The sequence below is a fragment of the Aulonocara sp. 'chitande type north' Nkhata Bay genome, linkage group LG23 (genome assembly GCF_057382095.1).
Source record: "Aulonocara sp. 'chitande type north' Nkhata Bay isolate Kocher_YH1m ecotype deep benthic linkage group LG23, A_spYH_male_GT1.1, whole genome shotgun sequence".
Taxonomy (NCBI): Eukaryota; Metazoa; Chordata; class Actinopteri; order Cichliformes; family Cichlidae; genus Aulonocara; species Aulonocara sp. 'chitande type north' Nkhata Bay.
The window spans coordinates 29,436,484-29,461,386 of record NC_141365.1 but is presented as its reverse complement, the minus strand read 5'-3'; the positions used below and the strand labels follow the sequence as shown (position 1 = coordinate 29,461,386).

General features: G+C 39.5%; 1 protein-coding gene across 1 annotated transcript; it reads right to left on the bottom strand.

The window, feature by feature from the left end:
- Positions 1-2,901: 2,901 nt before the first annotated feature.
- LOC147302063 (sodium/potassium-transporting ATPase subunit alpha-1-like) lies at positions 2,902-23,867 on the bottom strand. The gene is made up of 23 exons (XM_086283220.1): positions 23,598-23,867; positions 23,039-23,149; positions 20,337-20,396; positions 19,883-19,984; positions 19,680-19,781; positions 19,361-19,474; positions 19,030-19,164; positions 18,466-18,583; positions 18,092-18,360; positions 17,689-17,997; positions 17,120-17,254; positions 13,496-13,688; positions 13,175-13,350; positions 12,928-13,064; positions 12,373-12,523; positions 12,120-12,288; positions 11,891-12,045; positions 11,676-11,796; positions 10,320-10,465; positions 10,056-10,186; positions 4,771-4,872; positions 3,802-3,893; positions 2,902-3,079 (listed from the first exon to the last, which is right to left on the bottom strand). The coding sequence occupies exons 1-23, from the start codon at positions 23,607-23,609 to the stop codon at positions 3,051-3,053; spliced, it is 3,069 nt and encodes a 1,022-aa protein (XP_086139346.1). The 5' UTR covers positions 23,610-23,867; the 3' UTR covers positions 2,902-3,050.
- Positions 23,868-24,903: the final 1,036 nt, after the last annotated feature.

The window sequence follows — 24,903 nt, the reverse complement described above, 5'->3', positions numbered from 1 at the left end:
GCTGCTATATTTTAAAGCTCCAGTAGGCAAAAGTTTAATGTAAAGTACAACTGCTTTACCACATGAAAAATCTATTCATTTAATTACATTTTCTAAATGATCTCTGAGTTATGAAGTTCACTGCAACTTGTCAGCTGAATTGCATCTGCTGACACAGTGTGTGGTAAAAAGAAGAAACTCTCTGAAGCAGCTTTTAGGTTTATTTGAAAAGGAATAGCTTAATAAATGTAAATATGCCAATATAGTACATTTATTTTTAAACTTGTAGGTACTATTGTTCATAAGGCCCAACAGGGTGAGAATGCAGCATCGGCATGAAGGGGAAGAACAACGACACTCTGATTCTGGGCCAGTGATTATTAATTTTATTTTTTTTGCATTGTATTGCTTGTTTGTTTTCTGCTTGGGATTTAAATAAAAATGTAATGTTTCAGTGTAATTTTGACACGCTGAAGTAAAGACAAGATATTTTCTGTTGATTCAAAATTTAGGAACATCTGTATTATTACTAAAACTATAACTCTTGTAACGCTTTTTTATTTAGTAAATTAACTTTTTGCATGGATCTTTGCAAAGAAAACAAACACTAATCATTTTATAACCACTTATACATTTTAATGAATACAGTTAAGATTTTGTGACATTTTTTGTTTGCCACCGGTTTAAAGATTCTGTTAAATTACATTACTACCAGTGGTGCTGTAACAGCACAAGTTTCAAGGATTAAGCTGTAACCACACTGTCAATCAGACTTTTCAAGCCACACTTATTACATTCTTTGTTCTTTCTTCCTTCCAGAGACATGAAAGTGCCCCTATTTGTCCTGTGGAAGTCAAAATACATCCACTTACCCGTGTTCCCACTCCCAACAGCTAGACCTTGGACCACTACATCCGATCTCTCGGAGACTTGAGGTCTGGGTAAACAGCACACTGGAAAGTCGAATTGCACTTATAAATAAATAGTTGACATAATTCCTTATTTTTAAAAAACCTGCTAGTTTATGTCGATGTAGTGTTAAAATGATTTTGAAAACAAAGTTTCTGAACGTCACGTAATAGCCATGTAGTTATAAAGTTGTAGGAAAATACTGTCATGAACCACGAGTAATGAATAAACTGCATAATCTAAACTGAGCTTGAAGGACAAATACAGTTTTGTATTACAATTTATTTTGTAAATACTGATACACTGATCTGTGCTAATATTTACAATAAGAAACCACAGTTTTGTATTACCAGGAGCACACTGGGAGCTTCCATCTCACAAATCTAGCTTCCAGCGCTTTGCTGTTATTTATAAAATTCATTCATCATTTCTTGCAACATAAAGAAAACATTCTTTCTTAACTCATATTTTTACTTCCCAGGTTGAAGATTCACAGCTGCCTCCAAAGAGGCGAGATTGTCTAAAGAGAAGATGCTCCACTGAGTTGTCTGCGACAATGGTCAGAACCTGGATAGTGCATCATGATGGAGGTGTTTAATACAACAGAACTGAACATGGCACTGATTGGTGATCCATTAAACTCCATAACATAGGTGATATTTATTTTTCATTTACCGTGTGTTTCTTTGGAATTTGTTTATTATATCTTCTTTTATGCTTTTCTTTTTTACAGCTTATGTCCAAAGATTTAAACAGTTTGTCCTCATTGGCAGTACTTTAGCAAAAGTCTATGACCTGTTTGCCTAAATTATTATCATTATTATTAGTATTCTTTTTTATCAAAGAAGGCAAAGAACATCCAGTCACATGACAATACAACTACTAACTTCATGCTCATTACCCATGCATGGTTCAGTTGAAATAAACTCCAGAAAACTGATATCTATTCACCTTTTTGTTATAATTTACGTAAAGTATTACATCTTACATTGTAATACTGTATACAGACAACTTGTGTGATGCATTCATCTAGTTTTTAATCATATATACATTCATAATTAAAATAATACTCACAGCAAAGGCAACATTTCTTTCTTTAAATGTCTTTAAATATATAAGAAATGATCTTGCAACTGATTTTGAAGTTATGTTACTTCAGGAAATACCAAAAGCAGCAGCGCTAGTGTTTAAAAACAAAAACAAAAGTTCGAGTTGAGGTTTTCTGAGGAGAAGATGTAGGTTTCTCTTCCAAACATGGACAAAGTTAAATAGAAATATAAATTTAATTGGTTTCGTTGATATGTTACTGGGAACCAAAAGGTTTGCAGCTATGACTGGAAACCCCACCTCAGCGTTCCTGTTGTTAGCAGAAATCTAAAGCAAAGCTATAAAGTTTAGCTGAGATATTTAAGATTTAATGAATGATCAGGAAACTCAATGCACCTGAAATGACCTTGTGATCTCTAACTGCTCATCAGATTATTAGAAACAAAAGTAAACTTCATAAATGACTGGCCTGGAGCCAAAGAACGCTTTTGACTCTGATGTCCCGCACTAAACAAATATGTGCATTTTCTGTGTACTGGAGTGTGCAGTGAGCAGGAAAGGTTGTCTTAATGGCTGGCCGATGCAGGTTGTTGGATGTGACGTTTATGATTCTTTGTAGCCACTTGGCTATGCATGGTGCAGGGTGAGGTGGAGATGAGGTTGTTAAAGTACAAGGGGAGGGATTTTGTAAAATACTAGGAGGACAAGGAAAACATTTAAAATCTCAGAAATGAATGTGAGGATTACACAACTTAGTGTCCATAAAGTAGCAGGTGCCCCTAAACAAATCATCTCTAACTTCTTCTCAGAAAGTTAAAAACTTTGGAGAGTATTCACAGGCAAGATACTGAACCTTGGGGAAAAAAAACCCTGAGACAGTTTTTTTTCCCCACTTTTAACATAACAAAGAAACTTACAAGAAAACTGAATAAAAATGCAGACAGCCTTGATTTTAGATTAGAAATACTTTATTTCGGTACACACATTCATAAAGATATTCTTAATCTATCCATGCTTTGTGGTGTTTTTAGAGCTATAGCATCTCTAACAAACACTTAAGATAACATTAAGTAGTGATGAAACACACACTGCCTTCATGTCTGTCTCATGTTGGCTCAGTAGTATGTCTCCTTCTCCAACCAGCCTAAAAACCAAAGGAGACACGATTAGGGACATCATTTTTGTGAAATTTCACCTCACATTTTTTTTAATTCTTTATGTTGTCCAAATGACAAAGATTTTTGATATAACTCTGTTGATTATGCATTTGTAATTAAATATGTAAAAGGCTTTAACATGGACAGTTTCACACAGCTGTATCAGAGCCAGCCCTGCATACAGGTTCTGCTTAGATTCAAGCATCGTGACTGACTTTAACTAGTGGAGTTTAGAGTTTACTTTGGTTTCTTAAGATATTCAACCATTTAAAACTTTTGGACTTTTAGTACCTTTTTCTTTGCTGATGCTTGTAGTCTCAAGGTTAGTTTAAATGTTAACCAATGTAAATACATTTGGTGGAAGGGCTAAAAGGATTGATATTTGATCATGATTTTTAGTTTTTAGTTTTAAACAAATTATTAATTAAAATTATTAATAATAATGGCATTGAAAACAGGATTTATATTAATATGTGTCTAAAAAAAGCTAATGGATTTTTATATATATGAGATGCTCTCGCTTAAATAGATGGGGCCAAATGGAACTTAATAACTTATTAACCTATTTCTAGTCAGAGAAATTCCAAAGAATTTATGTGCAAGTAATTTTTTTAAAAATGGGTGAAAAAAGAAAGGGCTTTCATGAAGGAAAAAAATATGGATAAAAATGTGTCCAAAGTGTTTGGTCATTCCTGAATAAAACTCTTACCTCCTGGGTGGTGTCTGAGGATATATTTTCTGATTTCATCATAAAAGAAGAGAAGGAAGCCGTGCGGTAATCCACAGAACCACCATAATGGCCTAAGGTTTGGATGGACAGACAGAGACTGAATTACAACTACTACACTGACATTATTTCTTTGACGCTGCTGAAGTGACTGAGGACATCAGGTGAGGAGTCCAAGGACAAAGGGAAACTTGAGTGCCAGAAGATTATGGGGGAGGTCTGGACTGGCATGAATGGTTTAAGGTAAACAAAGAGCAGTGAAGTCAAATGTAGCGTGGAGTTGGTCAATGAACTAAATCTAACAGGTCTGACTAACAGGTCACAGAACTGCACAGATGTCTGTCACCTTTAGACATTTTCTGATGACTGCAGTAGTGGGAGGTATCAGAGAAGGTGGTGAGAGTACAGGACTGTGGTGGACAACTTTTGTACTTGGCATAACCATCTGCTGTTTAATGTGGAAAAGACTAAGGAACTGGTTGATGATAGGAGGAGGACATGAACATCAGCGACCCCTACTTACATCCGTGGGGTCTGTGTGGAGGACTTAAAACACAAAAGGCTTCTATTAGGGAGGGGAAAGCTATCTTCTTGTTCAGAGAAAACATCTGCCAGAAGATGAGCAGGATGAATTATGAGTCTGTGTTGGCCAGAGCCATACTCTATGATGCGATGCAGGGGCAGCAGATAACAGACTCAACTGATCCTGTCGATGTTATGGTGAATGTTGAAAACGACAGGAATTGGCTTGGGAACGTGAATGCCCGTACATAAATGAAGATGGCAAAGGAAACAGCCACAAACACCACAGAGAAAAGGACAATTGTGCATTAGGAATTAGTCATTATAATTGCTGAATTTAAAAAAAAAAATGCCTAGAAAGGGTATCTCTAAGCGTTCACACTATTGCCTAATGGAAAATCATAGTATTAGCTTATCTGCTTTACTCACTTCATAGGGTACATTTTCAGGGCAATGTCCATGCCTGGGCAGTATGACAGGAACACAGCAAGAGCCAGCTCCTCAAACATCCCAAAGATAAGGACATTGTTCCTGTACAAAAGAAAAATGTCAGTCAATATCAATAAAACTGAAACTATTTTTTTAATATTTGATTTGAGTGCTCTTTTTCTGTTCTGGAACTTGGTATATCCTTTGTTGTACTACATATATATTTAACATTGGCTCATTTTCTTTAATAAATAAAATATTAAGTTTCATGTATATCCATTCCAGCTTTTAGGTAAGCTTTCAGCCTGATTTGTGGAATAATACAATTTGAAATTGTTTGCGGAGCTTGTTCTTCAAATGGTTCGAGTTTTATACTTGTTCTAGGCTGTATGGATGCTGATGTCAGTCAGAAATGCTAAACAGAAGCCCCTGGTACTCCACCACCAGCCATATGTCCATTCAGTGACACACCGGCCAAGGAACAAGCTCTGGAAATGGACAACTCTGTTCTGAGACATATGAAGCTGGAAACACTGGCAACCATAGTCACTTGTCTTCCAGGGAGGGAAATTTAAATCTGCTGGCTAACTTAAATTCTGTAAAATTATAATTCACGTCGGCAGTAATGACACCCAGTTATGTCAATCAGAGGTCACTAAAATTAATATGAAGTCGATGTGCAACCACGCCAAAACAACGTTAGTAGTTTTCTCTGGTCCCCTCCTGAATTGGACCAGGAGTCACACGTTTAGCTGAATGTTCTTAAATTGCTGACTGTCTGAGTAGTGTCCAAAAAACCCAATGTGGGCTTTATAGATAACTGGGAAACTTTCTGAAAGAAACAAAGTCTTGTTAGGAGAGACAGCATCCATCCCACTTTGGATGGACCAGGTCTCATTTCTTAAAATCTGGCCAAATTTATTAAACATCCCAAAACGTGACTATCCAGAGTTTGGACCAGGAAGCAAAGTTGCGGTCTACACAGGCCAAGGGGAGAGTGTCGCAGCAATTTCCGGCTCATTAATCAACCAAAGAACCAGACAGATTTTTAATCATTTGAAAGCCTGATTCTTAACCGTGTCCACCCCAGCTGAAAAACTAAAAAAAAAGAAAAAAGAAAAACAGTCTTATTTGTTATCATCTATCGTCCACCTGGGCCTTATTCAGAGTTTCTGTCTGATTTCTCCGACTTTTTATCCAATTTAGTGCTCAGCTCAGATAAAATCATTATTGTGGGTGATTTTAACATCCATGTAGATGCTAGAAATGCCTCATCATGGTGTTTAATCTGTTAGACTCAACTGACTTATTTCAAAATGTAGAAGAACGCACCCACCACTTCAATTACACTGTAGATTTTGTTCTGACAAAGCGCACAGAAACTGAACATTTAACAGTGTGTCCTGAAAACCCTCTCTTGCCTGATCATTTCCTAATAATATTCAAATTTAGAATAATGGATTACACAGCGGTAGGGAGTAGATTTGATCACAGTAGATGTGAAATGGTATCTCAAAAATTTGGAAGATCATGATTTAGCCTGGAAAAGTAATCTGCTGCTTTATTTTTAAAAAAGCCCACCGTGAAGATAGAACATCTTAATAATCATCACTGACTGAAGAAAATAAGAACAACCATAGTTTTCCCTTCAACACTGTAGCCAGGCTGACAAAAAGACAGAGCTCTGTTGAACCAACCATTCTTTTAACATTAGGCAGCAATAACTTCATGAATTTCAGGAAAGCCAAAACTAGGGAGCTAGGAATACAATAAACAGAAAAGGAACACGAGGGCTGGCACGACAACAGGCAGAGAAAAAAACAGGGCTAAAATACACAGAGTAATAATGAGGGAATGAGACACAGGAGGGAAACAGAGCTGGGAGTAATCAAATACACACAAGACAGGGAGGAAGCAAAACTATTGTGGCCAACCTTTACATGGAGGAAGTGGGAAGGAAGGCTCTTGGCTCTTTTAAAGGGAGTGTACCCAGCCACTGGTACAGATATGTGGACGATACCTGGGTCAAAATCAAAACCCAAGAAGTGGAATCCTTCACTGCTCTTTTTAACGTTCACCAGGGAAGACACAAAGGATGACTGTTTGCCATTCCAGGACTGTGCCGCGCACATTGAAGGGAATGGAAAACAGAAGTTTACTGAAAGCCCACACACACAGACCAGAGCATCCTATTTGACTCCCATCACCCTCTGGAACACAAACCTGGAGTAATCAGGACCCTACACCACCAGGCAGAAAATCTTCCCTCTAAGCCTGAAGGAAAAAAGAGGGAATGCACACATGTAAAGGAAGCTCTGAAACATGTGGTAATCCTAATGGGGCTTTCATCAAGTCAGCAAAGATGCACAGAAAAGAAGGTCAGACACCAGCTAGGGAGGATCAGAAAGACAGACGTAACAACATTATCCTCCCCTATGTAGCCGGTGCATCAGAAAAACTCAGGAGAGTTTTCTCCAAGCACGACATCCCAGTTTACTTCAGACCCAGCAACACACTCAGACAGAAACTGGTTCATCCCAAAGACAAACTCCTAAACACAAACTTAGCGACATAGTGTGTGCCGAACAGTGTAGCGAGGAATGCCCAGACCTCTACATTGGAGAGATGAAACAGCCACTTCACAAGCGCATGGCACAACATAGAAGAGCCGCCTCCACAGGACAAGACTTGGCTGTCCATCAGGATCTAAAGGACAAAGGTCACTCTTTAGAGGATGCCAATGTCATATTTTGGACAGAGAAGACAGTTTGAAAGAGGAGTGAAAGAAACCATCTATGTCCGCTGTGAATGACCATCTTTGAACAGAGGCGGTGGTTTACACCAACTGTCTGCCATCTGTAATCCAGTTATGAGATCCCAGATGCCTTAACGTCCACTCACATCCTGGGCCTTTTGACCACAGGAAATTGCATGATAGGGTGGGACTAGGTTTCACAGTGGGCTCACCCTTGCCTGATTGTGACCCACACCCGTTTTCACACCTTGGCTCCTGTGATTAGGTAGAGGATCATTAGGGGGTCCATGTCCCTCTCGGTGGGTTACTCCCACAGAGCTTAAATCTAGGACTCGTCACCATTTGAGCCTAGAACTGATGAAGCTTCTCGGATGAGAGGTGAAACGTCTTCAAGCAACTTAAAGAAGTCCAGATGCTTTTCTTTCCAAGCTCCTTAGACCAAAACTGAACACAATGAGCACTAGAAGATGGACTTTCAAAATAAAACAGGAAACATGAGACATTCACAAAGAAGCGGACTTGACCCTGAGACAGGGAGACATGACTGACTGAGGAGACACAGGAGATGCACAAACATAGAGACAATGGTACCTGACATGAAACGAAGAACACAGGGAAGGCGCAGAGTAAACACAGGCACAGAGACTATACACAAGCTATAATAAACACTGACACCCAAAACCACGAATAACTCTAAATCAAAGAATATTACTTAAACTTGAAATACAAACACTGGGTGAAGGTTACAAGTGATCTTCTTATCTCTGTGCTTGTCCTGCTAGACAAGAGAGTTTAATCCTGTTGACCATAACATTTTATTACAGCAATTAGAGCGTGCTGTAGGCATTAAATATGCTGTGCTTCCCTAAGGTCAGCGGGTCTCATACTTTTGACATAATTCCCCACGTGGCAGGAAGAAATATTTTCACGCCCCATCTAAACATCTAAACTAGCTGAGCCTTTATTTAGATAATAAACTAATTCACAATGAATCATTCAGTAATTAGTTTTAAACTGCTTTCATTTTAAACAACTATTTGTAACTTTTGTCAGTAGACTGCTTCATTAGTCTGCACCACTTCTTCAAAAAAGCAACAGGTTAAACAGAATGTGAATATAGAAAAATAAAGTTCAGTCTTATAAAAAAAAGAAATCCAGAAACTTGTGAACAGAGATAAAAACACGTTCAAAATAGAATGACTCCTGTCTCAGAGTGATGCTGAAAAACTTGTTCGTGGATTTACTACTTCCAGGCTGGACTACTGTAATTCATTATTATCAGGATGTCTGAAACTTTCAGTTGATCCAAAATGCAGCAGAAGAGTACCAACAGAGACTAGAAAGAGAGAGCATATTTCTTACATATTTTTTGTCTTCATTGGCTCCCTGTTAAATCCAGAATGAAATATTAAAACCTTTTCTTCAAATACAAGGTCTTGATCAATCAGTGCCCATCTTATCCTAAAGACCTTACACTACCATATCACGCCATTAAAACTCTTTGCTCTCACGCTGCGTGAGAGAGTATTTAAAAGTAGAACGGCAGACAGAGCCTTCAGCTTTCTGTCATGGTCCAGCAGCCCTCATCGCTCGACCTGCCCGTTGTGTCTGAGTGTGTGTTTTTGCTGCTACTCCCCTCACATCTCTCTCTCCCTGTTGTGTGTGCTTTTGTGTGGGACTTTTGCATCCCTGGAGGTTTTGGTGCTGAGTATTGTTCAGCGCTGAAGTGTTCACTCACTGGAGTCAGCCACACCTGCTGCTCATCTGTTGCTGCCATCTGCAGCTGATTACCGTCATCGGCAGCATCCCTACTTAACAGTGTATTGAACTCGTCAGTATGGCAGTGGATTGCTTAATGAAAACCTTGTTTGCTGGTGGATTGCCTAGCCATCACCAGTGTGTTTTGTCTTCACTATGAATCTGGAGCTGAGTTGTTTTCATGGGAGTGGAGCCAGTGTTTTGGAATTGGAGTTGCTGTTTCACGATTCCCACCATGGACACAAGCACTGTTTGGGATTTGGGAGAAATCGCCATGGGAACCACAGTGCTGGGACTTGCGCATTTTTTAACCCTGTAAATAAACTCACTGTCTTTTCTTGGAGGAATTCTGCATTTGGGTCTCATTACCTCAAACCTGATGCTTTCAGACCCCTCTTCCTTGGAACCAGCTCATGAAATAGGGCTAAGCTACCCATGATGCATTGTTATTTTTCATCTTTGGCTCTCTTCCACAGCATGTCTTTGTCCTTGCTTTCTCCCCTCAACCTAACTGGTATTTCCCCCCTGAGCCTGGTTCTGCAGGAGGTTTCTTCCTGTTAAAAGGGAGTTTTTCCTTCCCCCTCTTGCCAAAGTGCTTGCTTGTAGGGGGCCATATGATTTGGGTGTTTTTCTTTGTTTTATTGTAGGGTCTTTACCTTATGATATAAAGCGCCTTGATGCAAATGTTTTTGTGATTTGGCACTTAATACAATTGAATTGTAAAGTTCTATCACACCCATTGGAGCTCTTTCGGATCTTGATGTATACGTACTTCATTCCTTGCTGCAAAATAGAGTTCCTCCTTGTTTTACAGATGAGCAGATCGGCCACCTGGACAATCACAATACTGGAGAAGAAGGCTGTGTGGCAGGTGAACTCCAAGATCTTTCTGCTCTCATATGTCTGGTGTATAAAAAAAGAGATGAAAAGATTGGAATGTTTTTGATTTTGAGCACTGAAACTTCAGTGGACTGTAACGTAAAGTTTGATCATTTTCACAGTCCAAAGTACAGCTAGTAACACAAGTCAGACTGACCCACTCCTGCCCATAGCTGTCTTCTAGGTCATTTAGAAATCTGTTATCCCAGAAGATTCTAAGTCCCATGAGATCCAAGGGCAAAAATCCATTTTCAGCCAGGACGACAAAATATGTGAAGAAGCCAGCTGAGGCCTGTATCATGCCTACCATGAAGAAAACAACAGAAAACGTCAATGGATTCTTATCAGAGAAAGTTTGAACTTTTTATTTTACAACTGTGGCAGTTTCTTCATAAATAAACATGAACAAATATGACACGTCAATGTCATTCTATGCAAAGCCAAGGTAAATAGATATAATGGACAGAGAATTCAAAGATTATGACACAGAACCAAACCACAGAAGGAAATATTTGGGAATACTTTACAAATGTGATATTGAAATTGATCACAAAATGTTACTTTAAAAAAAACAACAATTATTGTTAATTGAATTTGGACCTATTAAGTTTCTTCAATCTTCATTCTTAAACATCTTCCTTTTTGAACATTTTTCAAATGAGAAACTTTTTACAAACTTTGTATTGTTACTTTTGCGACAATTGTGACCAGAGAATGGTACAAGAATGCACACACAAGAAGGCCCTGAGTAAATGTGGTTATCCCAACTGAATATTTCTCAAAGCTGGGAAGGCACCAAAGGAAAGCTCCAGCTGATCCAGGAGAGAAGGACAACCGCAGTCGAAGCCAAAACCCGTACTGATCCCATACGTGTCAGGAGTATCGGAACAGTTGAGACGCATTTTTTTCTAAACACTGTGTCTTTGCAGCTTTTAAACCCCAAAACACGCTGCGCCAAAAATTGGTCCACCCCAAGGATCAGGTCCCCTGACACAAACAGAGTAACATAGTGTACACTGTTAAGTGCCAAGAGGATAGCCAGGATTTACACATCGGGGAAACCAAACCACCTCTGATGAAGCGGATGGCACAAGAGTGAAGAGCTACCATCTTACAATGCTGTGATTGCAGCCATTACCCAACTCTCTGTGAATGGTACTCATGGCCATTGATCAGTGGTTGTTGATGAATAATCAATAATAATGACAATTTGCATATTAATGATCATGAAACTGACCTCACTGTCCAGTTTTCATTTAATGTTGCTAGTTTTATAAGTATGCAAATGTACCATTTTATAACGTTGGAGACTTCTTCCATCTCAGTCAGTTGAGACAGAAGAAGACACTTGGATGAGTGATGAAACATTTCTCCTACTGAAAACGGGACGTCCTGATTAACAGAATCAACTTTTGGGGATTTCTTTACCTGTATGATGGAGCATGCATCAAGACATAATACAGCAAATAGGAACAGAATAATTAAAGGTTTAAAAGTATAAATAATGTGTTACCAATCTGTCCATAAGCCATACTGATGAGTCTCTCGTTCACCAGCCTGTCTGATGCATTTCTGGGCTGTCTCTTCATGATGTCACTCTCAGCTTGTTCATAAGCCAAAGAAATTGCAGGGACCTGTGACACCACAAGTAAACAAAATCAACCCATAACTGCATTATCTACCATTTGAACCTCTACATAGAGCAGGATGAAGAGCCAAACAGCTCACCAAATCAGTTCCCAGATCAATACAGAGGATGGTGACGGTTCCCAGGGGCAGAGGGATGTTGGCGATCACAAAGAGGAGGAAGGGTGACATCTCAGGGATTTTACTGGTCAGAGTGTAGGCGATGGACTTCTTCAAGTTGTCAAAGATCAGACGGCCTGAACAAAGTAATTTAGTAGATTCAGTGATGCTTTGTATTTTATATAATTCGACATTTTTCCCAAGGTCTTACCTTCTTCCACTCCAGTTAAAATGGAGGCAAAGTTATCGTCCAGCAGTATCATGTCAGCAGCCTGTTTAGAGACATCAGATCCAGCGATGCCCATGGCGACACCGATGTCAGCTTTCTTCAGAGCTGGAGAGTCGTTCACACCATCACCTGTCACGGCCACAATGGCTCCCTGTACAAGGAATAAAGTGTTTTTTACAAGTCACAAATAAAACACTTGTCAAACTGTGTCTGTGAGAATCCCCCCGATGCTCACCTGTCTCTGGCATCCTTCCACAATGATCAGTTTCTGTTGAGGGGAGGTCCTGGCAAATACAATTTCAGTGTGGTTCCTCAACACATCGTCAATCTCCTCTAGGGTCATGTCTTTAAGCTCCCCACCATGGATGACACAGGCCTTAGCATCCCTGTAGATTAGATTACAACAGTGTAAGTATAACAGCAGTTGTTATCCAACGTCCTGTGTCTGAGCACAGGGCATGATGAAGACAAGATGAAAACATTGGTATAGAACAAAGACTGAATTAACCCTGGCAAAAAAAGAAAAAAAAGATGGTATGTTAAGCAAAAAGCAACATTAGAAAATATTCGACTTCAGAAAATGTTGGATTCCCGCTGCATATGAATCACATTTCCCCCCACACAACAGAAGTGTTATTACACTTGTATTATAAAGAATTAAAGTTTCAGAGAAAATACAGTATTTTCACATAAAAGGCATTTTTGCTTTACAGATTACATGACCTCTGTTTATGAACAGCGGCTACTTATCCTCAAAGTTAGCTAAATAAATCTTGATAAGAGAACTAACCTAGGGTTGACCTCTGAAACTGGAACATTCAAACGGGCAGCAATGTCTTCAACAGTCTCATTGCCTTCTGAGATGATACCCACACCTCTAGCAATAGCCTTGGCTGTAATTGGATGGTCACCTGTGATCATGATGACCTGCAAGGATTGAGGAGATAAAATGTTTAAAGTTTATGTGCAGAATTTGTTTTATAAACTATATCCAAAAAAATCAAAATTTGAGATGTTCTTTCAAACAGTTATCATACCTTGATTCCAGCACTCCTGCATTTACCAACAGCATCGGGCACAGCAGCACGAGGAGGGTCAATCATGGCCATGAGGCCAGTAAAGCACAGGTTCTCAGTGGGGAAGTTCACATCATCAGTGTCAAAAGCAAAGCCTTCTTTGAACTGGTCATCAGGCAAGTGATAGTGGCAGAAACCTATAAGGCACAAATAAAATGCGATTGAGATTCAATTGTCTGTTCAGAATCAATCAGAATCTGTATCTGTTATGGTCTGGGAGGAAAGCTGCCTCGTTTCTCTCTGTACTGTACTCAACATGGTTGAAATGAAAATAAACTGTACCCAAAACTCTCTCTCCAAGACCTCCCAACTCAAGATAGGCGCTATTGAAGGCATCTTTTAGTTCGTCGTCCAGAGGCTGCTCTTTGCCGTCAAGCATGATGGTGGCGCAGCGATCCAAAATCCTCTCTGGAGCTCCTTTCATCACCAGCAGATGCTTGGTTTCTCTGGGGGTTGTGTTCTTATGAATAGAGAGCTGTGGGACAGCAGAAAGGTTGGATTTAAATGCAGGTCTTATCTATACTATCAGTGGTTTATGTAATGCAAAATGACTATGTTGAGGGCTGTGATCAGCTGTGAGACGGGCGCTGCTCTTGTGGTGACCTGCAGCAGGTGTTTATTGGCATTTATTGGCATTTTCTTTCTCTTTTTGTTTTTAACTTTGTTTTAACTCTGTTCTTAACCGTGGTTTTAACTTTTTGCCGACATGGAGATCTTCTACACCTTAGTTTTATTGTTGTTGGCGATATTCACCTGGAGTCATTCACTCTCACTGACAATCACTTATACACGCGAGGAACTACTTGGATTACGGTGGTCCTGTTTGTCTATGTACGACTCTTCTAATGCTCGGACAGATGTGCTTCTTGGTGAGGATTTATTTCCCCGGTCAAAGACTAATTTTGGAAAGCCCCGCCGCTTGAGAAAACGCGGAAAGAAAGGCGGCGTGCGTCAGCGTGTAAGAAAACTTCGGAGGAAGAATCGTGTTCCTCTGCCTTCTATGATTCTGGCCAATGTCCAATCTCTTAGGAACAAAATGGATGAATTACAAGGGAATGTGCTTCATCTACGGGAATACAGGGAGGCTTGTCTGATGGCGCTTACCGAGACATGGCTGACCGATATGGACAGTGACACTTCACTGCGAATCAGCGGCTTTGGGACCCCTGTCAGATTGGATCGGAACTGTGGAGTAACACGCAAATCTCACGGAGGAGGGGTTTGTTTATATATCAACCAGGGCTGGTGTAATAATTTTACTGTGCGGGAGCGGTTGTGTCTTCCTGACATCGAGCTCCTTTCAGTATCTGTCAGGCCTTTTTACTTACCGAGGGAGTTCCCTCAAATTTTTGTCACTGTTGTTTACATTCATCCTAAGGCTGACGTTAAAGTTGCTGCTGATGCCATTTTTAAAGTGGTACACAATCTGCAGACTCTCTCACCGGATGCTCCTAATTTTATTCTCGGTGATTTTAACAATTGTAATCTTAAGAAATCACTGAACAATTTCTTTCAATATGTCACTTGTCCTACAAGGCATAACAAAACGCTGGATTTGTGTTATGGACCAATTAAGGGGGCATACAAGTCTGTGGCCGGACCTGCGCTAGGTTCTTCGGATCACAATGTTATTCACCTCCTCCCTGCTTACAGATCTGTGATTAGGAGGGAGAAGGCCTGTGTGAAGTGGACTAATGTCTGGACAAAAGACAGTTGTGTTGCCCTTCAGGGGTGTTTTGATTGCACTGACTGGTCCGTGTTTCAAGAGAGCACTTCTGATTTGGATGAACTCACTGATGTGGTGTGTAGCTACATCTCTTTTTGCAAAGACTCTGTGGTTCCAGTCAGAGAATTTAAGACTTTCCCTAATAACAAACCGTGGCTCTCTAAAGATATTAAGGATCTGATTCTTAAAAGGAAAATTGCTTTTAACGAGGGAGACGTTCCCACTGTGAGAATATTGAGGAAGGAGGTGAGGGCTGCAATAAAGATCGCCAAGATGAGGTATAGAAATAAGATTGAGGCAGAACTCAGCAGTAACAACCTCAAAAGAGCTTGGCTTGGTATGAAAACAATGGCAGGGCTACAGACGAAAGGTAAAAGCAGCATTACCTTAGAGGGGTTTACCTCTGACAAACATCTGGCAGACAGTCTTAACAGTTTTTACCTTCGTTTTGAGAACTATGATTGTTCTAGGCAGACCAGCACACTGAGGGAAAAGACCATCACTCCCCCATCTATTTGTATTGATGAGACAGGGGTAGCTAATCTTTTTAGACATACCAAAAGCAAGAGTCCTGGACCTGACAACATCTGTGGACAGGTACTGAGAACTTGTGCTGATCAGCTGAGTGGGATTTTTCACTATATCTTCTCACTTTCTTTAGAGCTACAGTCTGTACCTAAAATTTGGAAACATGCGATCATTGTTCCTGTTGCTAAGGGCAGTTCTCCTAAGGCACTGAATGATTTTAGGCCTGTGGCTCTGACTTCTTTAGTGATGAAGACATTTGAGAAGATAATTAAGAAGGAGATTTTAATGCATGTTGAACACCATCTTGACCCCTTCCAGTTTGCCTATAGAGCAGGGAGAGGTGTGGAGGATGCTGCTGTCACACTCCTGCATCTCTTGTATAAGCATCTTGAGGCCCCCCACACCCATGCAAGATTATTATTTGACTTTTCATCTGCATTTAATACAATTCAACCCCTCTTACTTGCTGACAGGCTTTACAATCATTTCAAGCTTGACACTAGTCTGGTCGGCTGGGTGACAGACTTTCTGACTAATAGGTCACAATGTGTGAGGGTAAATCATGTCTTTTCTGATGTGCTCTCCTCCTCTACTGGATCACCCCAGGGTTGTTGCCTCTCCCCTTCTGTTCATTCTGTACACAAATGAGTGTCGCAGCAATTTCACAAACAGACACATCCTGAAGTTTGCTGACGACACAGTGATCGTCAGTCTTCTAGTGGGGGACGAGTCAGGCCATGGACAGGTTGTAGATGATTTTGTGAATTGGTGTGATGAGTCCTTCCTTTCACTTAACGTGTCAAAAACTAAAGACATGATTATTGATTTTAGGAAGTCCTCTTATAGCTCATCACCCACTATCATTAAAACTGCCGATATTGGGATCGTTGAGAGTTATAAATATCTAGGTGTGGTACTTGACCATAAACTGTGTTTTGAATCTCATGCTGATGCCACTACTAAAAAAGTTCAACAAAGACTGTTCTTTTTAAGGAAAATGAGATCTTTTAACGTCTCATCTGAGATGTTGTCCTTGTTTTATAGAAGTTTTATCGAATCTGTGATGTCTTTTTGTATCGCTGCCTGGTTTGGTAACCTGACGGTGAAGAATAAGAATCGGTTGGGACTTCTGGTAAAAACTGCTAGCAAAATTTCAGGGCGCTGGCAAGATGGACTTTTGGCCATTTACAATAGAAATGTGCTTAGAAAGGCTCATTCTATTATTAATTGTGTGAACCATCCACTTCACAGTGAGTTTGAGTTGTTGCCTTCCGGCCGCCGTTTTAGAGTACCTCCGAGGAGGACTAAAAGACTCCAGGTCTCTTTTATCCCTACTGTGTCTTGTCTCCTTAATGGCAAATAATTGTCCTTGAATTTTCTATCATTATTATTGTTATTTTTGTTTTATAGTATTGTTCTGTTTGTTCTTATCCTCCTGCTGCTAAACTAATTTCCCCTTGTGGGACAATAAAGAAATTGAATTGAATTGAATTGAATTGTTCTACACTCTTGTGCCCATAACTGTTTATCAAAGATGGGCACAGCTTCCAGGTCTCAGGTGGACTCTTAGGTGGAGTCACACATATAAACTAACATACAATCTTTATATACAATATCATTTTAAATTTTAATACATTGTGTGGATTGTTTACCTGGTATTTGTTTGTGGAATTAAAGGGAATCTCAGCAATTTTGGGGTATTTTTCTCTCATTTCACTAACAGATCCACAGCACAGCTCGATACACTTCAGCAAAGCAGCTTCTGAGGCATCACCAGCAATATTTCTCTGCGGGTTTTAGCAAAACAAGAAACAGATTATATCGATCATGGATCAAGTCCCTTTTTTAATAACAATATATTGCAAATAAAAATGAATGAGCAATAAATAACAATATAATAGCTCGAATATTTGTTGGTTAATAAACAAATAAATTTACAACATTGACAAAAAGAAACCTGTAACCACACATATTATACAAATACTATTTGCAATAAATTACCCACCCTGTCACATTTAGTGGACTCACAGTGCAAGAAATACGTATGTCATATATGGTAGATCCAACAATCTCACTGGCCACCTCTTGCTATGGCTCAAGCTGTATATTTAAAACAGTTGCATATGCTATGCTATAGATTCTGCAAAGATTTACTGCAGATGTGTAATTTATGCATTAGAATTTGATAATTAGAGGAGTTTTAAAGATGAAAGTTTCTCACCTTCAGAATGGGAACATCGTTTTGGCCAGCCAGGAAGACGGCACGGTTGCAGAGTCCGGCGATTCTAGACAGAGCAGTCCAGGTGGGGGAGTTCTTTTGAAAAGCGACACCGCTCTGGTTCTCAGTGGTGTCGGCCTCATGGATCTGGTTGTCAAACCACATGTGAGCCACGGTCATTCTGTTCTGGGTCAGGGTGCCGGTCTTGTCAGAGCAAATGGTGGAGGTGGAGCCCAGAGTCTCGACAGCCTCTAGGTTCTTCACCAGGCAGTTCTTCTTGGCCATACGCTTAGCAGTCAGAGTCAGACACACCTACAGACACAACGTAAGTTTTCAAAACTGTAAACTATGACAACAATAAATTGAAAGGTATTTAAAGAGAGTGTCATTAGACACCAAAACTCACAGTGACAGTAGCCAAGAGACCTTCTGGGACATTGGCAACAATGATACCAATGAGGAAGATAACACCATCTAGCCAGCTGTATCCGAGGATGACGGAGAGGATGAAGAAAGTAAGACCCAGGAAGACGGCCACTCCAGTGATGATGTGGATAAAATGCTCGATCTCAATGGCAATGGGAGTTTTTCCAGCTTCAAGACTGGAAGTAAGGGTGGCGATACGGCCCATGATAGTATTATCTCCAGTGTTGATGACGATTCCTCTGGCTGTGCCTGAATGGACAATTGAAATCCATTGATAATGGAACATGCTTGTGGGCAATATAATAAATATTATACATAAATTTCTCTATCAACCACAAGCTGTTCATACTCTACCTTCAACACAGTTAGTGGAGAAGAAAGCAATGTTCCTGGTTTCCAGTGGGTTTTCATGGGAGAAATCTGGAGAACGAGTCTGGGGCTCTGATTCACCCGTCAGGGAGGAGTTGTCCACCTGAGAGATAACAAACAAAATCAAACGAAGATCAGTGAGGGGATCAGTGACATGAAAACACAGAATTAAATATTTTTGTAAAAAATAATAATAATAAACTTAAGAAACAAATGGGAACAGTTTATGATATGATCAAAGAAAAGCTACTTAGAATGAAGACCACCACATCCAATCAACATAGCTAGTAACTTCTCAGATTTACTAGTGGGATACATAAAAATGTTGAACAGTTGAGCAATCAGCTTGCATGCACAAGATTAGCTAATCTAAATGGACTGAGGGCTGAGCTTGACTCTGTCGCCGGCCATAACTAAACTATGTCTAAAACTAACTAAACATCACAGCATGTCTTCTTCTCATTTAAATAAATAAATAAATAATGGTAGATATCAAACACATGCTCTACAAAAATGTTTGCTGGCATAAAGAGTATTTGAGATACAGACCTTGCAGCCGTGAGCAGAGATGATTCTCAGATCAGCAGGGATCCGGTCTCCTCCTTTCACCTCCACTAAATCTCCAAGCACCACCTCCTCAGTGTTGATGCTTTTCTTCTCTCCGTCACGGATAACCAGGGCTTGCTATGAAATCAAAGATTTTAGGAATTTTTGATTAACTCAGTTTGATTTTAATCCCAGCGGCAAAGTTTCAGATGATAAAATGTATCATCAGTGCAGAACTTTTCCCTTAAGACTGTGCAAAAAATACTGCAGTTTCTTAATTCATATAAGCTATAAATATGTTGAATTTACATTAGTTTTCCTTTCAGTGTCTCACCTGTGGGACCATGTTCTTAAAGGAATCCATAATCCTGGAGCTCTTGGCCTCTTGGTAGTAGGAGAAGCAAGCCGTGATCATGACCACAGCAGAAAGCACAACCCCTAGGTACAACTACATAAAGATAGAAGAGAGAGTTAGGTGGTACAGCAAACAGTGGTACAGATTGTTTATCTTCATGCATGCTCAATCATCCAGTGAAGGTAGTCCCAAAAAGTTGATTATTTTCAACTGAAAAGGTTGCATCCAGATGAACAGGATCAACTTTTTGGGATGCACATTATTTAGTAGATAACAATTCAGATGAAGACTTGCTTACATTATCATTTCCAGGGTTCTCCTCTGAGGCAACCTGGATAGCGTAAGCCAAGAAGCAGAGGAATGCACCAATCCACAGCAGCATGCAGAAACCACCAAACAGCTGGAAACCAGAGGAAAAACATTCAGGCTTTGCTTGTTGTACTCACTTTTTTGCATTTCTAATATCTGAATTCAAACACAGATTTGTGGTTTGACTCTCACCTGTTTGCAGAACTTGACCCACTCGGGTGTTGTGGGAGGAGGTGTGAGGGCGTTGGGGCCATCTCGGGCCAGGATCTCTTTTGCTTTGGATGAAGAAAGACCCTAAAAACAGTGTCTCGGTTACTCCAAGCTCAAAAGACCTGTCTGTACAAGTGGAGTACACTACAATTCTTTCTTTACAGGTCCTATGACCCTTTTAATTGTGTGTTTTGTGGGTCGTTGAGGAGTGTTTTTATTTTATTTATTTTTGTCATGTCCATCTAATGTCAGAAAAAGAAGTCAGACTTGACTTTTTCGCAATAGTTTCACAGTGTTTCTTGGATAATACACCTCCAATAATGGCATTACTTCACAAATAGCCTAGTAAGTTGACAAAGCATTGAATGCAAGAAAAATACACCGACTGCCAAATCTTCCCTCCCCTCTCTCCTTATCACACATTTGGAGTGCTCACCCTTGTCAGGTCAGTTCCATATTTTCTGTGAAGTTCATCAAAGCTTAATTTGTGGTCATCCTAAGGTGAAACAAAGACAGAAAGAGACAGAGAGATGCATTTTTAAAAACAAGTCAAAATCCCAGTGATTGTGAAGCTGCAGCTATAATCTCCTTTGAGAAAAATCTTTTGTAAACTTCCCCGTGTCCTCCAGAGGGACACAGAGAGCATAAAAAAGACTAAAAACTGAGCATTGTGGCTATGTTTTGGTCCATGGAGGAAATTTAAGATTAGCTAAAGCAAACAGTCAAGTAAGACTAGAATCTGTCTGTGAATGGAAACAATGTTGCTGCTAATAACCACTCTTTTAATATCTGACTGATGTTTCCTCCCAAGAGTTTTGCTCATTTTTTTGACATTGCAGTTGAATTTCCCAGCAGGGGCGTCCATCCTCACAAACTTGTAGCTGAACTTTAATCAACATAAATTCTAATGAAAGAAATTAACATTGATTTCATGACGTTGATCATGCACATTTGTAATTAGCCCCAAAAAATTATTTCAGCAATTTCATTAGTGTCAAAGAACAACTTATTGTAGTCTTAATACAGAATACAAGACACAACAGGAACAATATTCTCTATCTGCATTTTGACTTGATGCAGCATGTCATATCTTATATATAAAAAAACATATATATATACATACATATATATCTGACCAAAGTACCTCAAGGCTGTATGGTGACCCTTTGCTAAATTCTGTGTACACAACTTTGAAACCATCCGTACCTCCAACACTATTGTTACAATTGCAGATGACATGACTGCCATCTGACTTTTAACTGTAAGCAACAAAAACACATACAGGCAGGATGTTCACAATCTGACATCATGGCATGTGAGCAACATCTTGTCTCGAACTTCATGCCAGGTGGTCAGCATCACAAGGCACCTTTATTGTGATGACAACACCTCAGCAGTCGTGGGTAAAGCAACTTTTCTCTATATTTCTAAAGGAGATTAAGATAATATTGTTGATGCACTTGCACTGTTGTTTAAGGAAGTTGGTCCAGTACTTATGTCATTATATGTGAAATTAGTATAAATGTAATTTTGGTATGCTTGTAAAATTACAATAAAGGTCTTTAACCTACAAGTTCACTTTGACTTTAAAAAATTAAAGTTTCAATCGTCTGCTGCTCTGAGTAGGTTGAATACAAAATGATGCATTTCATTAATATTTACTTGTTCAATGAGAAGTCTTCAGCTTGGATGAAGTGTGATCAGTCACATTTATAAGCAGTTTTTACAGTGACATGAGAAAATGGGTGTGGTTGCATGGTTCACCCAATAAGCCATTTTTCTTACCAAATGTGCTATAGATAATGTGAACATGCCATACACTACTGTTGCTACTATTGCAGCTCGAGAACACTTCTCCACTGATTTTGATGTTCCTACTCAAAAAAACCCACATTTTCATCATGTGTATATGGAACTGAGATGTCCTGTAGCACATCTTTGAGCTCAAGTTAAGATATAGGACAGTGATCATTAATATGCAACCAAGACGTGGCTTTAATCACCTAATAACAATCTGCTGGGTGGCATTGTGCAGGAGGGTCATTGGCTGGATTCAAGAAACTAGAACATCAATCATGTATGTACGCCAATCATTCATCACAATCCTTGTCAAGCTTGTCAATGTCAAGGTCATACAATCTTAACCTTGAGCATTATCTGGGTTAAGAACCACTATATTACTGTGTGTAAGTTTAAGTCAGTTCTGACTAATACTGGAGGAGGAATATTATTCTCGTGAACAGAACAGATGGATGGCAGAGAGCTTCCCATGGACTAAGCTCACCGGGCCTTCTGATGGACGAGCTTAAAATTATTCTCAAAATTATTTAACAGAATATCATCTTCTGTCAAAATAGCATCTTTTCTAAAGTTGTTTTAGAAGCATACAAGAATCACCAGCAAAATATTTTAATCCTCTATTTGCTTTCTATTTGGTTACGAACTGACCTGGCCAAGGTCACTATCCCTCAAAACCCTGCAGGCACCATGTTATTGTTATGAAATAATTTGTCATCCCTTTGTTTGCCTTGTGATGCTTCCCCAGTGATGCAATTTCATCAGTGACCTTGAGAAGCGACCAAGACACCGGTTCAGAGCAAGAAAAGGCTGACAGCGGTGAAAACTAGCTGTTCTGCTGGTTGTCGGATATATCTACATGTGAATTCAAACCCACCTAAAACTTTATTAAAGTGATTTTATAAATATGGACAGTTGAATGATATAGGTTTACTGTATGTGGATACAAGATTAGATATCATTTAATAAAATAAAAAATAATATATAAATACAACCAGCTCCTTCACTCAGCATTTAAACCTTCTTTAGATAGCAAAACTTAAAAGTTCATTTATAACTGCCAACATCTTAACAACTTAACATGGGATGGTACACAACAATGTTTATGAAGTACAGCTTGGGCAGCCAGAGCTCATGCTCTAGCTGTAACATGGACTGATTAACGTTGTCCTTAAGTCCATTTCATGAAAGTCATTCCATTCAATGCCTCTTTCTTTCTTAATTAAGATGAATATTTGCACGTTACAAACTCTTTATAGCGTTTGCAGAAGTTGTGTTTGTGTGCTTGAGTGTTACCTGACAGATAATCACAGAGTGGCTGCACAAAAGAGGAGTACTCACCAGATCAACTTCTTTTTTCAGGTCCTCCGTATCCTTGGATTTGTGACCCTTCTTGGTTGTTTTGTCGTCATTTTCCGAGGTGTTCGCCAGTTTGTAGTCATCATTCATTCGCTGGAATGAACAAAGTGGGACAAAATGAAGTTCTAAATAACATTCAAAACATGTGAGGAGATTTCCCTGAAGCGTCGTCTTCTATTTGTTCAGAAAGCTGCAGAAAACCACCTTAATTAATTATTATTTGTAATTATTGGTAATAATTAATAGATAATATATTGTTGATTGGCATGCTGTTAATCATTAGAACAGTGAATTCAAATTCGCATACATAATTTTAAAATAAGGTTTCAGATAGTTTTTAAAGCTGGAAGGTTTTGACATAAGAATGTGATATTAAGGTCCAATGAAAATATAAAAGCTTAACTGAAAACTCATAACCAAAAACTGAAATGAATTTAAAGCTAAAAAAATGTAAAAAAAAAAAATTTAAATTAAATTAAAGAGCCCAGACTTAGTCCAAATGAAGTCTAAACTCCAGGTTAAAAAATGTGACAACACTTACTTTCGATCCCATGGTCGCAGTGCAGTCTCTATCCTTCAGTCTGCCCAGAGCAGAGACTATTGGTTACTCATTTTAGCCTACCTTTATACCTGGATAGGAGGAGCTTAGGGGAATGGTGGTTAGAGGACAAGGGATGAGCACAGTTGGGGAGGTCAGTGGTATAGGGAGGCAAGCTTCCATGATCTAAATGAACTCCTCCCACACCTGAGTTTTTGGTTCAGCCACTATCACTCATGCTTGTCAAGTACTAGGTAGGTCTTCCGCTTGATGGCTTTGTTCACCTCTAGTATCCACTATTTTGTCTGAGGGATCCCACCACTACAGTCTCAGGAAGAGAGGTGCAAAATATAGACCATTAAGACTCAGTAGCCCTCCTTCTCTCTCAGAATGCATCCTCACTATACATTTCAGCACATCAAGCCTGAATGTTGTTTGATTTTCACTTCATGAGTAGAGTGGATAGGCTCCATCCCCACTCTGAAAGTGGATGGATGGAGGGATTGAAGGATGGATGGTCTTATCAGGTCTCATCTAGTAATAAAATGCATGATCTGACTAGAGACATTTCAAATTTCTGTATTCTTGTACAAATCCACAATACAAAAAGACTTGCTGGTTCAACCAGAATTTCATCACAGATCGATGGTGCAACCAAAGGAAATTTGTAACCCTGATGACCCTTATGAAACCAACCCGTGATCTTCCTGCTTAGGAAGAAATGACTGTCCTTGATAGCTGGCTGGGACACTGTGAGTTGTTGGATATGTTTGTTGTAAATTCATGACTGTATGCAATCACTGGATTTTGCAAGATGAGGAAGGAAATAGTAAAACGGAGGGGGGGGGGGGGGGGGGGGTGAAACATGAAAAATCTCCAGTAGTATTATTAAAGAAGTGTATAAAGGCCAGTGAAAGGGTTGTTATTAACTCACTGGACCTAGATGACAGACTATTTGACTGTATAAAAATGCATACATAACTGCAGCATTAATTCCTTTCTCTTGTGATTCTGGAAATTTCTTAAAAATCAACACATCTGTCTGTGGAAGATGTTACAGAGATTAGAAACCTTGCTGAGATCATAGACGCTGACCACATTCCAGCAACAATTCAACAGCATATTTAAAACCAAAAAAAAAAAAATCACACATGGAAGATCAGTATGGAAGATAGTCCAAACCCATGGCTGGGTTGGCCAAGTAGTGCCGGTCACAAGCCTGGATACATGGGGAGGTTTCCATCAGCAAGGGCATCTAATTGCCAAATCAGACATATGGATCATCATGAGATGATCAGAATGAGACCTC

What these genes read in the sequence shown, in the direction of transcription:
- LOC147302063 (XM_086283220.1), bottom strand. An exon ending in TGAAAAAAGAAGTTGATCTG is followed by an intron (nt 20,397 to 23,038) that starts GTGAGTACTCCT and finishes GTTTCACCTTAG; the next exon opens with GATGACCACAAATTAAGCTT. An exon ending in TTAAGAACATGGTCCCACAG is followed by an intron (nt 19,165 to 19,360) that starts GTGAGACACTGA and finishes TTGATTTCATAG; the next exon opens with CAAGCCCTGGTTATCCGTGA.